The sequence below is a fragment of the Sus scrofa genome, chromosome 6 (genome assembly GCF_054392235.1).
Source record: "Sus scrofa isolate SSC_HxYL_T2T_F1_AM1 chromosome 6, Sscrofa_HxYL_maternal_Yorkshire_Landrace_v2.0, whole genome shotgun sequence".
NCBI classification, from domain to species: Eukaryota; Metazoa; Chordata; class Mammalia; order Artiodactyla; family Suidae; genus Sus; species Sus scrofa.
This window is the reverse complement of record NC_139388.1, coordinates 82,270,286-82,283,566: the sequence shown is the minus strand read 5'-3', so window position 1 is coordinate 82,283,566 and position 13,281 is coordinate 82,270,286. Positions and strand designations below refer to the sequence as shown.

The window sequence follows — 13,281 nt, the reverse complement described above, 5'->3', positions numbered from 1 at the left end:
CCCCAGCAGGACCTCCTCAGTTTTTATAGCTGAGCTGGGATGTTAGCATGTTGTGACTTCTGGCCTCCCTGCCCCTTACCCTCAGAGATGCCCTGGGCCACCCCCCTTGCCTCCGAAGCTCCAGTACGTCCCTGGTCCAAGCTCAGTGCACACTGGAGCTGCGTTGTGTCTCTCTCCTCTCAGACTTCAGCTCCTGGAGGGTGGGGACACTGTATTTAATCCTGCATATATTTAGGTGGATTTTATCTGGAGAACTTGTTTTACTTCCTAATGAGCCAGGGTGGAGGGGTGGAAGGGATGGAGGAACTTGATTCTGGAAGACACACTGGTCAAGGGGGCGTGTCCATTGCTCCTGGGTGGAGCCGACTGCTTCCCCAGTAGAAAGAATTACAGATTTTCTTTGTCCCTGCCTGGTCATTTTCTCTTGGTGACTCAGTGAAATTAAAACAAAACCTTGATGAGACATCCATCCAGTGGAAGGAATCCAGTGTGAAATGTTGTGGTCAACCAGCCAGAATGATTTCAGTGCTGAGCGAGGAAAAAAAGCCACGGGCTGTTCTGGGTATACCTCATATAACGCAGTGCATCACCGCTGGCCCCCGCGCCCCCCAGACACACACACACCCACACACACACATGCACACACAGTCCCACTTGAAAGGGGACAGCAGTGTCACTGGAATGCTGGTAAACTGTTGGACTTGTCGGGGTCGTTTAGAAGTTTGTGATCCTGAGAGTTTGGGGAGCATGTCTGCTGCAAGTGCCAGGGCTGTGGCGTGTGACTGAGTGGTCGCGTGGCTCTGAGCCTCTGCTGCTTCCTGAGGCCCATGGCTCCCCCGGGTGGCTCTAAGGGGCCCTGGGTGAGGGGGACCCCGTGTGGATCCGCAGGCAGACCCTGTGCCTGCTGACCCCAGGCATCTTGCGCATCTTGGAATCAGGATGCCCTCTGTACTGCAGGGTGTCCCGTGGGGTTTCGGGTCAGAGGCGCTTCCTGAGCTGCCGTCACCCACATTTGCTTGGCTTTGTGATTCTTTGTCATGTCTTTCCCTGCCGTCCCCTTACCGCGCAGCTGAACACACGTGATTTCCGCCTTGACACGTGGGTGAATGTAGCCGAAAGGACCCTCCCAGTGTGGTGAAGGGGGGTGGTCTCTGCATTTCACAGGCTTTGCCCTGGCCGGCAGCCAGCGCCCTTCCCATCAGGTAGCTTTTGGCCCCTTGTCATCAGAGGTCCCCTACCAGAACCTGGGCGTGGCCTGTCCATAGCCTTAGGGAAGGTTTTACACACCTTCAGTGAATGCCGAGGCCAGGCCTGAGCCGAGTCCCCAGCCAGAAGGACCCTGTGGTTAGGTCTTCCCACTTCGCCCTTGGGCGCTGACCTAATCCTGCAAAAATCTGCTTTTGCTAAATACTTCTGCCTCCAGTCAGTTGATGATCCTTACAACTATTTTTGTCTGCGGTTTACCTGCCAGGCAGCATGCTGGAGGTGGCGCTGGCTCGGTGTGTGAGGGCTCTGGCTCTGGGGTGGGATTGTGTGGGTTTCCTTGAAATCTGCCACCTCTCAACTGTGTGCCTTCACCAAGTTACTTGCCTGCCTGTGCTGCAGTGTCCTCACTTGTAAATAATGATAATTTAGCATAAATTGGGATAACGTTAGTACCTCTGCTTTGCACAGGGTTGCCGCAATTATAAAATGAGGATGCGTGTTCCAGGCTTAGGAGAGGGTCTCGTCATAGCAGGCACTTAAAACACCTGCTGTCATTAACATCATCACTTTAATAATGCTCGAGTAGAGGGACCCTCTGTCCTGCCCATGAACTTACATTGTCTTTGCCGGAAGATCATCTTATGGTCCTTATATAAACGAGTTGTTTTTATGTATTTTTTTTACCTGATCTTTTTCCCCAAAGGACTTGAGGTGCTTTATAAGAATGCAGCCAATGCAGTAATGCTTTGCTTAACCCCACAGCCAGAAAGCAGGCCTGCAGGCCCTCTGGAAGAAGGTGTCAGCTCTGTCTATGTTTGCCTTCCTCACACAGCGAAGGCTGGAGGCCTGCACGGAGCCTGAGGGGCAGGGCCAGCCCCATGGGTCCCAGCAGGGTGGGGAGCAGAGACTTGGGTCTCCATCCTTGGCTGGCGAGCCCTCTGTCACAGTGCTGCAACGCTGTCCCAGGTCATGGCTCTCTTGCCCTGCTCCCACCACCTAGCCAGTCCATTGCTAGGGGAAGCACTGAGGAACATTTGGGGAGCTTCCCACTGACAGAAACATGGGTTACAAAAGATAAGAAACCAGCCTCAAGCAGCCCTCCTTTTCCACAGTTCAGAACCATCCCAACATTTAGGAAGCCCGGCCAGTGTTAGGCTGGCCCAGACATGTCATCCCTGCCCTGAGAAAAGATACCACATCCCAAGCTGTAGGCCTAGGACTGAGCCTGGTACAGGGCGGCAGGGCGGCTGCCTTTGCCATGCAGAGGAGGGGACCTAGAAGGACAGCTGGGGTCACTAGGTGGCATTGATCCTGGTGGAGAGACTGTCCAGGATGTTGGGTGGAGGGGCGGAAGGGGAACTCGTGGGGAAGCCATGGCACTGCAGCAGGTGTCTGCATGCGGCTCTCAGGAGCCAGTCCAGATAACCTAGACCCGGTGAGTTTTCTGCCTGTGGCTTCCTGAAGGTGGTTGTGTATTGTGCCCTGTTCCTCAGGGACCAGTCCTTAATTAAGAGGAGCCCACCACAGGTGACGCATTGGCTCCTGGCCAGGGAATGGTTAATTTCAAGTGTTGGGGGTGCGGGGGCGTAGGGTTACCTGTAGACAATGGGAGCCTGTGTGTGCCCCTCGGTGACTCACAAGTAGTGATTTTAATTTCTCCTTCAATTTGTCTTCTCTTTGTTCTGCCCCTTCCTGACCCTTCCTTTAGAAAGCCCTTCTGGCCTCTTACTCCAGGCTGCAAGCTGCCAGAAGATACAGCTTTGGAGTATGAATGGCTGAAACCCAGCCCAGGAAGTTTGCCTTTGTTTATTATTTATCTCTGGGGTGGTTTGGGGGCACCTGCCTAAGAAAAGAAAGGGAGAAGGGGGGCGCTTATTGTTTCTTGAGACAGCTTTGTTGTTATAGGCTCGTGAAGAATTGATTTCTAAGCAGAATAAAACACGTGTTGATCAGAAACAATCTCCTAACGTTAGCCCTAACACCTCATGGCTGTTAGGGCCTCAGAGCCAGAACCCGCTGACAGCGTGTGCCTTCTGCAGGCAAGGACCCATCTGCTGGGTGTGGTGCCTGTACCAGCGTCCCGGATCGAAGGGGCACAGTTCACTCCATTATAATATTGTTTCCAAAATTGTGGAATTGCTTCTTCCGCTTGACATGTGCCTTTAACTATGTTCTCCTTAAAAGCACATCTTACCGTTTGTTGGCTTCAGATGAAGAATATGGTCTGACTTGTCCTTAAAGAATATTGTTCTGAGTCAAACGATGGCTTGATTAAGAGAGGCCAGATCTGAAACAGGAGGAGAGCCAGCTGCCCTGGGTAGAGGCTGTGCTGGGGGTGGGGGAGGTCAGGGGCCATGCAGACCCCAAGTCTGTGTCATGCCCACCCCACCCCCGATTCTCTTCCCTTCTCGCCCTCTCGCCTTGTCAACCCGGTGGAGACTGTGCCTTAGAATTGCCAGCTCAGATCTGGAACTTAAGAGTCCAGTTCCGTGCACCCCCTGCTCGCTGTGTGAGCAGCCTCCCTGCACTTGGGGTTCCTCGTCCACACGGGGCAAGGGGCATGGAGGGCACCAGCCAGAGGATGGACTCCAGAACATGCTGATCCCGTGGTATGTTTTGAGGCCTCTGGGGGTGAAAGGTCCCTGGAGGTGAGTGGGGGCCGCTGGGCTCCCCTCCGTTGTCAGGTAAGCCATCCAAGTGGCTCTACAGGACGGGGTGAGGAGTCCCCACTGCAGGGCCTCCACGGGGGGGGGTAGTGGCATTAGATCAGGGTCCAGAGTGTTTCGGGTGACAGGCTAAGATCCTGGTAACAAAGCTGCTGCTGGGCAGTTGCAGGAGGAATTGTGTTTGCTCTACCCTAAGCGGGGGGCGGGGGGGGGTTTCAGAGAGGAGGGGCTCCTCTCATCTCCCATAGGTTCTGGAGCTGGGTCCCAGTTTCACAGATGGGTCTTTGAGTGCATCCTTCTTTATACCTGGGAGGCTGGGGAGGAGGTGGAAGGGAGGCTTTTAAAATTTTTTTACCAAAAAACTGTGTGCCAGGACTTGCCATCACATTTAAAGTGACCTACAGTCACTGTTCCACCTGGCCACGACCCACACCAGCCTCACCTGGGCCCTCTCCAGCCCACAGATGCTTCTTTCTTCCTCTTACTCACCCAGGGGCCTCCTGCCACAGGGCCTTTGTGCCAGCTCCTCCCTCCCATCACTCACCGGTCCTCTGTCTGCCCCTAGACCACTGCATCCCTGCATCCCCCCCACTCATCTCCATCAGGTCCACGGCCCAGCCCTTTCTGCTCAGGATGGCTCCTTGTGCCTTGTCTGTTTTCAGGGGCTTGAGTTTGCTCTGTGAGAGTAGGGCACCCTGGGGTGGGCGCTCAGATCTGTTGTTGTAGCAGATCTACTGGCAGGTGTGGGAGCCCCATTTTGAGGTTTAGGAAGGTTACACTCAACCAGGAGATGGCAGACCAAGGATTTGTACTTGTGTTGGTGTTTTCTAGAATGTCACTCTGTAGTAGATTGTTTTCTTTTTATTAGAGAAAAAGGGGAAGGTTTGGGGCCTTGGGAAAAGTAAAAGGAACAGATTGTAAGCAGAGACCTCTGCTGGCCGGCAGGAGGAAGCGCCCCATCATGGTAGTTTGCTGCCGCTGGGGCTGGGCCTGCCCGGCCTCTGCCCAGCCGTGATTTCGGCAGCATTACTCATCCGAGTATGTGACCCAGAGAACAGGGGCTGTTTTCGATTCTTATCTCTCTGGTGGTGGGCTCTCCGCCAGCGGGCAGATCAAAAGATGGAATGTGTTCATTTGGCCATTTAAAAAAAAAAAAACAAAAAACCCGAGGTACTAGGGCGCGGTTCTTAAAGATGAGGGCGCCGTGGATAAGATTATCCACGGAGTTGAACTGGTCTGGCTTTTGTGCTTTTTTTAAGGGTTCATCTCAAGTTTCTTTTTCTGGTTGAACAATTTTTTTCAACATTAATAACTAATGGCAAAGGGGAAGAGGCAAAGTAGAACCATATGGCAGCCCCAACGCAAACCTCACTTGTGGCCGGAAACTTCTGATTTGTATCTCTTTTCATGTGATCAGCTGTTGGGTTAGATCGTAGAAAGGCATTCAGTTTGGGGGCGACAGCAAGCGTTTTTTTGTTTCGTTTTGTTTTTAATTTTTAACCAAAATGTCCTTTATCTCACATGTCTTGTCTTAGACATTGGCTGGTAGCTGTGTGACTTGGGGCCAGTTTCTTCTTGAAAAGAGGACAGTAACCGTATCTATAGGCAGGGCCATTTGGAGACTTCAGTAAAAGAGGCAATACAGGGAGAGTTTCTGGGGAACAGGCCTGCACGCCCCACCGGGTGTTGGCTGGGACATCCTCCTCATCTTTATCCTCCTGATTGTTAAGGTGTCACCTTAGGCACTTGATCGTCGTGCAGTCGCCTCTCTCCTACCTTCTTCCTCCTGGGCTTTTTCCTCTCTCTGCCCTAGTTCACATTATTCCCCTTTGGCCCCCTCTTTCTTGTGGGCCCATGGGCACCTGTGAGCCAGATGGCAGTCCTGTTGGTGAGGGGCCTGATGGTTCCTGCCCTCTGGGGCGTGGCCACAGAGGAGTTCATGGCAGCAGGGAAAAGGAGTCCCGAACTTCACCACCAGCAGGATGGCAGGAAGGCTGTCTTGGCTGGCGTGGCGTTGTTTATTATTCCAAGTCACTTGGAATTAGGTTCAAATCCCCCCAACAGCTTGGATTGGTCTGACACCTTTGGTGTTATCGGAACCTTCCTTACAAAGGCCGTGAAGCAGGTCAGATGGGCAGTTTGGACAGAAACCATCCGGCCCTCGGGTGGTCGACACCAACCACGTGTTCTTGCCGGAGATCCTGCTTGGGTCTGGAGGTGGCAGAACTGAAGACACTCGCTCCCGAAAGTGCATTCCTGGCTTAGTTTGGACCTGCCCTTTCATTTAAATTGCTGTGCACTCCTAATCCATGAGACTTAATGTGATTTCTTCCACTCTTCTAAGCATTTGACAGGACTCGGAGGTGTGGTAGTGTTGAGATGAGTGTAGGAAGAGAGTCTTTAACTAATTGACTAGATTACAGAGATAAACTGCCTTTGTTTGGAGTCTGTACTATGACCTCAGATCACAGGATTAATACCCACTTCCACAAAAGTCAACAAACGCACAAGTGCCCCCATGAGTGTGTGTGTGTGTGTGTGTGTGTGTATGTGTGTCACTGGGGTGGGTTTCGAGGACCCCTTGGGCCTCAGCCTCTGCAGGCACAGAGTCAAAAGTGCAGCGAAGTACTGGGGAAGGAATAAAATGATAGCTGATGGTAGTGTTAGCACTTGGGATTCAGCTGACATCAGTGTTACTGCAGGAATTCCTCAGAATTTGGCAACTTGATAAAGAAGTTGGAGTTTGGACTGGGCCCTGAAGGATGGTAGGATTTAAGACAGTGTGGGAATAGGTTGCCAAGTTTAGCAAAAAATCTATGTCGTGTATAAATTGGAGAAATACCAAAATGTTATTATGTATCTGAAATAAAAATTGAACTGGCCCGTGCATTATTTTATCCAGCAACCCTAAGTGGGGAGGATTCTTCAGAGGAAGATGTGTGCAAACTTGCACGTCCCAGTAGCCATGAGGAGGACAGTGTGGTGGTTTGAGAGGGTTCCGGCAGAAGTGGAGGGGTGGGGTGGGATCACTTGGGGGGTGCCAGATTGTGACTAATGCCACCTTGAGCAGCTGCTTTGGTACAGGTCTGCGGGCACACCGAGTGGCCCACACTTTTCATTCCCCATGACGACAGTAAAATTATTCTTACAGAGCATTTGTCTTTGATCGGAGAAATGGGACTGGTGGAGGGAAATACAATACTAAGATGTGGCCCAACTTGGGAGTTTATCCAGAAGGCGAAAATGGTAGTGCTTGGGTGAAGAATCATCCAGCCGAATCACGCCCCAGGTGCTTTTCACAGTCGGGCAAATGGTCTGTCATTCACAGGCTTTCTTGTTCTGTACACTGCTGGAGTTTTGTGAGATTCGGTTTAGATGTATATTCCCCAAGGCTGGTTAGTACCTGGCCATAGGTTTTGAGAAGTCCAGGCACAGATCTTCCAGGGTGGATGGATCTGGAGCTCAGGTTATCACCATGGCACCTCCATGCCCCCAAACTCAGTGGGTGCTCTCCTGATGCCTGCCACAGCCCGGGCCCGCACCCCCAGCCCGGCCTCCCTGGCTGAGGGAAGGTGAGCCGTGTGTTCCTCCATCGCCCTGAAGACAGCTCTTCCCTGCATGGGCCGGGGCCTGAGGCCCTCTCATTGCCCACGGACAGTGGCGGGGTGAAGCTCAGCCTTGCCTGAACCCAGTGGAAGGAGGAGCCTTGTGGCCAGAAGAGGAAGGGAGGTTGGGCAGGTGACAAGAATGGCTCTTGGAGTTCCCGTCGTGGCGCAGTGGTTAACGAATCCGACTAGGAACCAAGAGGTTGCGGGTTCGGTCCCTGCCCTTGCTCAGTGGGTTAACGATCCGGCGTTGCCGCGAGCTGTGGTGTAGGTTGCAGACGCGGCTCGGATCTGGCGTTGCTGTGGCTCTGGCGTAGGCCGGTGGCTACAGCTCCGATTCAACCCCTAGCCTGGGAACCTCCATATGCTGCGAGAGCGGCCCAAGAAATAGCAGCAACAACAACAACAATAACAAAAAGACAAAAAGACAAAAGACAAAAAAAAAAAAAAAGAATGGCTCTTGATGACAGCTGGCACCACAGATCAAGCCCTGCGTTGCCTTAATCTGCTTTGTCTGTGCTTTGAAGGACATGTGTTACAAAGTGGGAGGAGCGGTGTTTCCCCCGGTCCTTTGTGTTGACCTTGAAAGTACCCTGATCTGCTTGGACAGGTAGGGAGGACTGGATCCCATTTTCTAGAAGAGTGGCTGCCACATCTCTTTCTTTGACAGGCCAGAAGAAGAGAGAGGGGTGGGTCATTGGGTTGTGACTCTTAAAACAGAAACAGAATCCATCGTTTCGTAAAATGCTGGACATCTTAACACCACCACCACCAACAAAAAAGGCATCCCAGACAGAGGGTGCCTACGTTTAACATACGAAGAACTTAATGTCCTTTTGAGTATAGTCTTTCTTTACCTGAATTATTTGCACTAAAGCAGTGAGGCTCTCTCTGGCCCAGCAGAGTCCTTGTCTGATGCTCACCTGCTGTGTTTGAAGACCAGCAACTGTGGGCCAAGCCCATGCCCGCGTGGCTGGTTGACAGCTGGGCAGAGGCGCAGTTGAACCCGGGCCTCTTAGGTCTCAGTCTTATCCTGTGGCTGCTCCTTGGGGTCATAGAGTAACACACATGCCAGGACTTTGATTAAAGCCCCAGCTCTCTCTGGTGCTCATGTTTGAAGATGCCTGGTTGGAGTGATGGTGAAATTGCCATTGGTATCCCTTGAAGTTTTAGTCTTTTTTTTTTTTTTTTTGGCCGCACCCACAGCATGTGGAAGTTCCCAGGCCTGGGGTCAAACCTGTGCCACAGCAGCAACCCAAGCCGCTGCAGTGACAACACTGGATCCTTAACTGGCTGCATCACAAGAGAACTCCCCAAAGTTTAGTGCCTGACTGCAAGCTCTTTGGGTGAAACTTCTTGCTACACACCAATATTAATTTAAAACTTAGGTTGAATTGGCATTTAGTAGGCTCCGTATTATGTAACTCCTTCCCTCCCAAGTGGATCAAGCATTGCTGTGTGTCTGGCACTTCCCTGGGCACTGAGGAGACAGTGTGGAACAGGATGAAGTCCCTGCCCTGCTAAAACCTAACATTCTAGTGAGAGACGTGACCACAGATCGATAAAAAATGATTTCAGTTAGTATAACTGCTAGGAAGAAATTACTGAAATACTTTTGATCCATGGATTAACCTCTTGGATAGGAGTGAAGTCAAGCCTCTTTTATACCAGATCCCACTATCCTGTAAGCTTTCCTACATTGGGACTTAGGACTGGCGGGAGGGGGCAGTGGCTGGCTCTGGGCAGAACTGGGATGAGGAGGAACTGGATTCTCAGCGGTCCATTTTCATCCAGGGCCTGAGGCAGCACCTCAAGTTCAGGTTCGATCTAGGGCAGGAGCTGCTGGCTCGGAACGCCAGGCAGCCGATGCCGTGAGTGCAGAAAGGAAGCAGGTGCGTTAGCACGTTGGTACCTAAGGTGCTGCCCCAAGCCAGGCGCTGTGCTGGGTGCTGAGGGCATGTTCATCTCATGCCACCCACAGCGGAGGTGGTTTTTATCGGCCCCACTTTACAGGTGAGGAAAGGAGTCTTGATAGAGAAGTAAAGTGACTTCCCCCAGACCCGGAAGCCAGTACGTAGTAGAGTCAAGAAGTCTAATTTCTGAGTCTGTCGGCTTGGTCTTTAATCCAGGATAAATTGTGCCACTAGTGACAAGGCCCAACCTGTTAAGAGTGGGGTTCTAGGCAGCCTCGGGGCCCAATAGGTAGCCAGCGTAGCAGCCCAGCAGAATGGTGACACTGGGGAAGGCTGTGACATAACAGGTGGGCATATAGGTGCCCAGGGCTGTTCACTTAGGCAGTGACGGGAGAGCAAGACCCCTTCAAATCCCAGCTGCCTTGGGTGGAAGCTGGTAAAATCTTCCTCTCTTGAATCTAGACTGAGCAGAGCTGGGGCTGGGAGGGGTTACTCGCCACAGGGTGTGTGCCTTTGGCATGCATGCTCCTTCCTCTTCGCTGTCTGTTAAACCAGAGTTGTGGTCACAGAGGGAGATTTCTGTCTCTACTTCTTGCTTCTTGTGTGGGCCTTGGGCAGCTTAAGGACACCATGCCTCAGTTCCCTAGTCTGTAAAATGGGGACAGTACACAAGCACTTCCCAAGATGAGTGTGAGCATCAGGTAGGCAATAGGCCGTGTATATGTCAAGGGCCCGGCACAGCGCATGGTACGTCGCAGGCACTCAACTCAGAAATGGTAGAGGGGGGTGCTCTCAGCAGCAAAACGAACGGAGAACAGCTCCATTTTGGTTTGTATGTCTTTCTGTTCAGGAGGTGGGTACACAGTTCCTTTTTGTTGCATCAACAAGGAATTCTGGAATTTCCCATCGTGGTGCAGTGGAAACGAATCCAACTAGGAACCATGAGGTTTTGGGTTCAATCCCTGGTCTCGCTCAGTGGGTTAAGGATCCGGCGTTGCTGTGAGCTGTGGTGTGGGTCGCAGACACGGCTTGGATCTGGCGTTGCTGTGGCTGTGGTGTAGGCCAGCAGCTGCAGCTCCAATTAGACCCCAGCTTGGGAACCTCCATATGCTGCAGGTATGGCCCTAAAAAAGAAAAAAAAAAAAAAAAGGAAGAAGAAGAAGGAATTCTGAAATAAGCACACTGTGTACAGGGGCTGGTGGGGGCTGGGATGCCTTGTGCTGCTCCGTGTATGAGAAACCAATGGTTTCCCTGAGGCCAAAATTTATGCGAGCCATTTGGAGGGTAAGCGTCTTCGAGTTGTGCAGACAGCACCTCACAGGCCAAGGTCGGAAGCACCCCACAGTCAGCAGAGATGCCTCGAGACGCCCCCAGCTGCGGGGTGGTCTCTGAGGTGGTGATGTTGCCTGTCGGCGTCTTTCTGGGGGCGGCGAGGGTCCTCTGGAGGAACACAGGAGCTGCTGTAGCCATCGGCCCCTCTGCTGAGTTGCTCTTCTGGTGTCTTTGCCACATGATTTAACTTTTCCATTTGGAAGGGTTATTGGTGCAGTTGGCAGCCGCTTGTCTGGTAAATGGTATGGCGGGGCCTCCGTAAACCCAGGCCCATGAAACGAATAAGTCAGCACATTGAAAATACAGCATGGAAGTGACTCAGGCCTGAAGGAATCCATTTCTGAGAGCACTGCCGTCCCTTCCTGGAATATTTCAGTGGAAACTCATGTTTGAATTGGGAGGAGGGGGCCAGAAGCCTGGTTATTAGCCGGGCTCTGGGTCGGACTCAGCAGCATTTGCCCTGGGACTCAGCCCTACCTGCCCGGCGCCCCGGGCCCTCCTCCCCAGTGAGCAGCCCAAGAGGGGCAGCCTGGGCAGGGAAGCTGGTGGGACGCTCCCTTTGCGGCAGGTAGGGTTGACTCCACAAGCCAACCTGGTAACGCTCGGCCAGGGGCCCGGAAAGTACTGGAAACTCCACCGGGCCTGGGAGCCGGTGGGAGCTCTCTGGCGTGGATGGGTTATTCTCTGAGGTCTCTGTGTTCCTGTGTATTTAATGTTTACCTTCTTCTCGGGACTTGAGCTTGTACTTTGCCCAAGAGAGACCAATACCGAGCGCTTACACCCTTAACGGTACCAGACCACCCTGGCGAGCAGGTCGTTAGAGCCGCACGCAGTTTGCAAGGACGGCTGTGTTGGAAATCACGCTCCACTGTAATTCAAGAACGGGTTTCTTTATAGAGGGACACAGTTGGTGTCAGGCACATGTGGAAAGGAAAAGAACAGGCCCTTAATTCTGGCAGGGTACCAAGAGCCAGATGCTGACAACGCTGGCCACGATATGGCCACAGTGGCTGTTAGCCAACCTGGGTTGGATGTGTTATTTTAACCCCTGCTCTGCCTTTTTCCTCATTCTGCCAGGTCCCCAGTCTATGTGAAGATCTCCTGTCTTCTGTCGACCAGCCACTGAAAATCGCTAGAGACAAGGTGGTGGGGAAGGATTACCTTTTGTGCGACTACAACAGAGATGGGGACTCCTACAGGTGAGCTCCTGCCCCCAGAGCGCAGCAGGCGCCCGCCCCCCGCCCCCCCGCCCCCCAGCCTGGGCCACTCATCACCACTGCCAGCGGCCCCCAGGCCACTGCGCTTTGACAGCTGACAGCCCATCGGCCTTCTCTCCACTTGTCCTTCTGCTCAGCTTGCCTCCCTCACGTCTGTGCACGCTTCCATCCCGGCCACCAGTAGGCGTCTGTGGAGGGCCTCCACTGGGCATTGGAGGTGCAGCATTGAACAGGAGGCCCCTGCCCCAGGGGAGCTTACAGTCTAATGAGACAGGGGTGTTGTTAAAAACAATGAGCTAGAGTCCCTTGGTGGCACAGGGGAAAGGATCCGGCCTTGTCTCTGCAGTGGCTTGGGTCTCTGCTGAAGCCTGGGAATTTCCATGTGCCACAGGCACAGGCAAAAAACAAAACAAGACAAAGCAGTGATTGGCTTCATTAAAACGCATCAAGTCCTGCAAAGGGCAAGGTACAGGATGCTGTGCCTGTGCCGGGGATCCCAGGCACAGGGAGGGCCTGTGTGCTTAAGGGCGTGCGAATGAAGCTCATCAGGCAGACATGCAGCTCTCCTTTCACTCTCCACCGAGGTGCCCTGAAGAGCTAAGTCCACATTAGTCCCTGCCCTGGGTGATCACTGGTCTAGAACAGGAGAGGCACTGGGAGCTGATGACTGTGTGATGTGATTCCTGCAGCCAGGGCCAGGCTCGTCGAGGTAGCATAGAAAAGGCTGAGGTCGACTCCAGGAAGACTTCCCAAAGGAGGGGGTGTCTGTGCTAGGTTTTGAAGGGTGTCTAGGAGCCCTTGCTATTAAAAAAGACGGGCACTCCCAGCCTCGTGTGCCTGAGATGGACAGCTCTAGTCAGTACCTTGGAGAATGACAGAGTAACACAGTCTGCTTTAGGTTTAATTTAGAGGCCACAGAACCTGGGCTGAGGCTCAGCGCTTCAGCCTCATGCTCTTTTGGGGAAGAGGGTGGAGCCTGAGAGAAGAAGGCAGGAAAAAATAGCTGGAGTCAGGCGGCCTGGGCTCCAAGCCGCTTGTCCCCTGTAGTCGATGGGAATGTCCACGAACTGCTTCTTATCTCTGGCCTTTGGTTTTCTTGTGTTTTAAGCGGAGGGAAAGTGGAGGGAATCACATTGATTCTTCCAACAGAAGGGCCAGGGCATGTCTGAGTGAGCAGGTGCTCCGTGTGCCGGCCCTCAGTGCCTCTTGTGTGGCACTTGTGTCCCAGTGAGGAAGCCGGAGCATCAGCAAGTGTGTGGGCAGAACAGATCGTGGGGGGGGGGGTGGAGAACGAAGCCAAGGATGGGGGGGTGGCAGGCTCTGACGGTGGTGGTCAAGTCCC

At 52.9% G+C, this 13,281-nt stretch overlaps 1 protein-coding gene across 3 annotated transcripts in view; it reads left to right on the top strand.

Annotated features, from left to right (window-relative positions):
* The window catches only part of CAPZB (capping actin protein of muscle Z-line subunit beta), a 133,411-nt gene that overhangs the window by 81,247 nt on the left and 38,883 nt on the right, over nt 1-13,281 (top strand). For all 3 annotated transcript variants that reach the window (XM_084957998.1, NM_001113444.2, XM_005656029.4), the window contains 1 exon segment: nt 11,800-11,921. In XM_084957998.1, the coding sequence (XP_084814124.1) occupies nt 11,800-11,921 (122 nt within the window).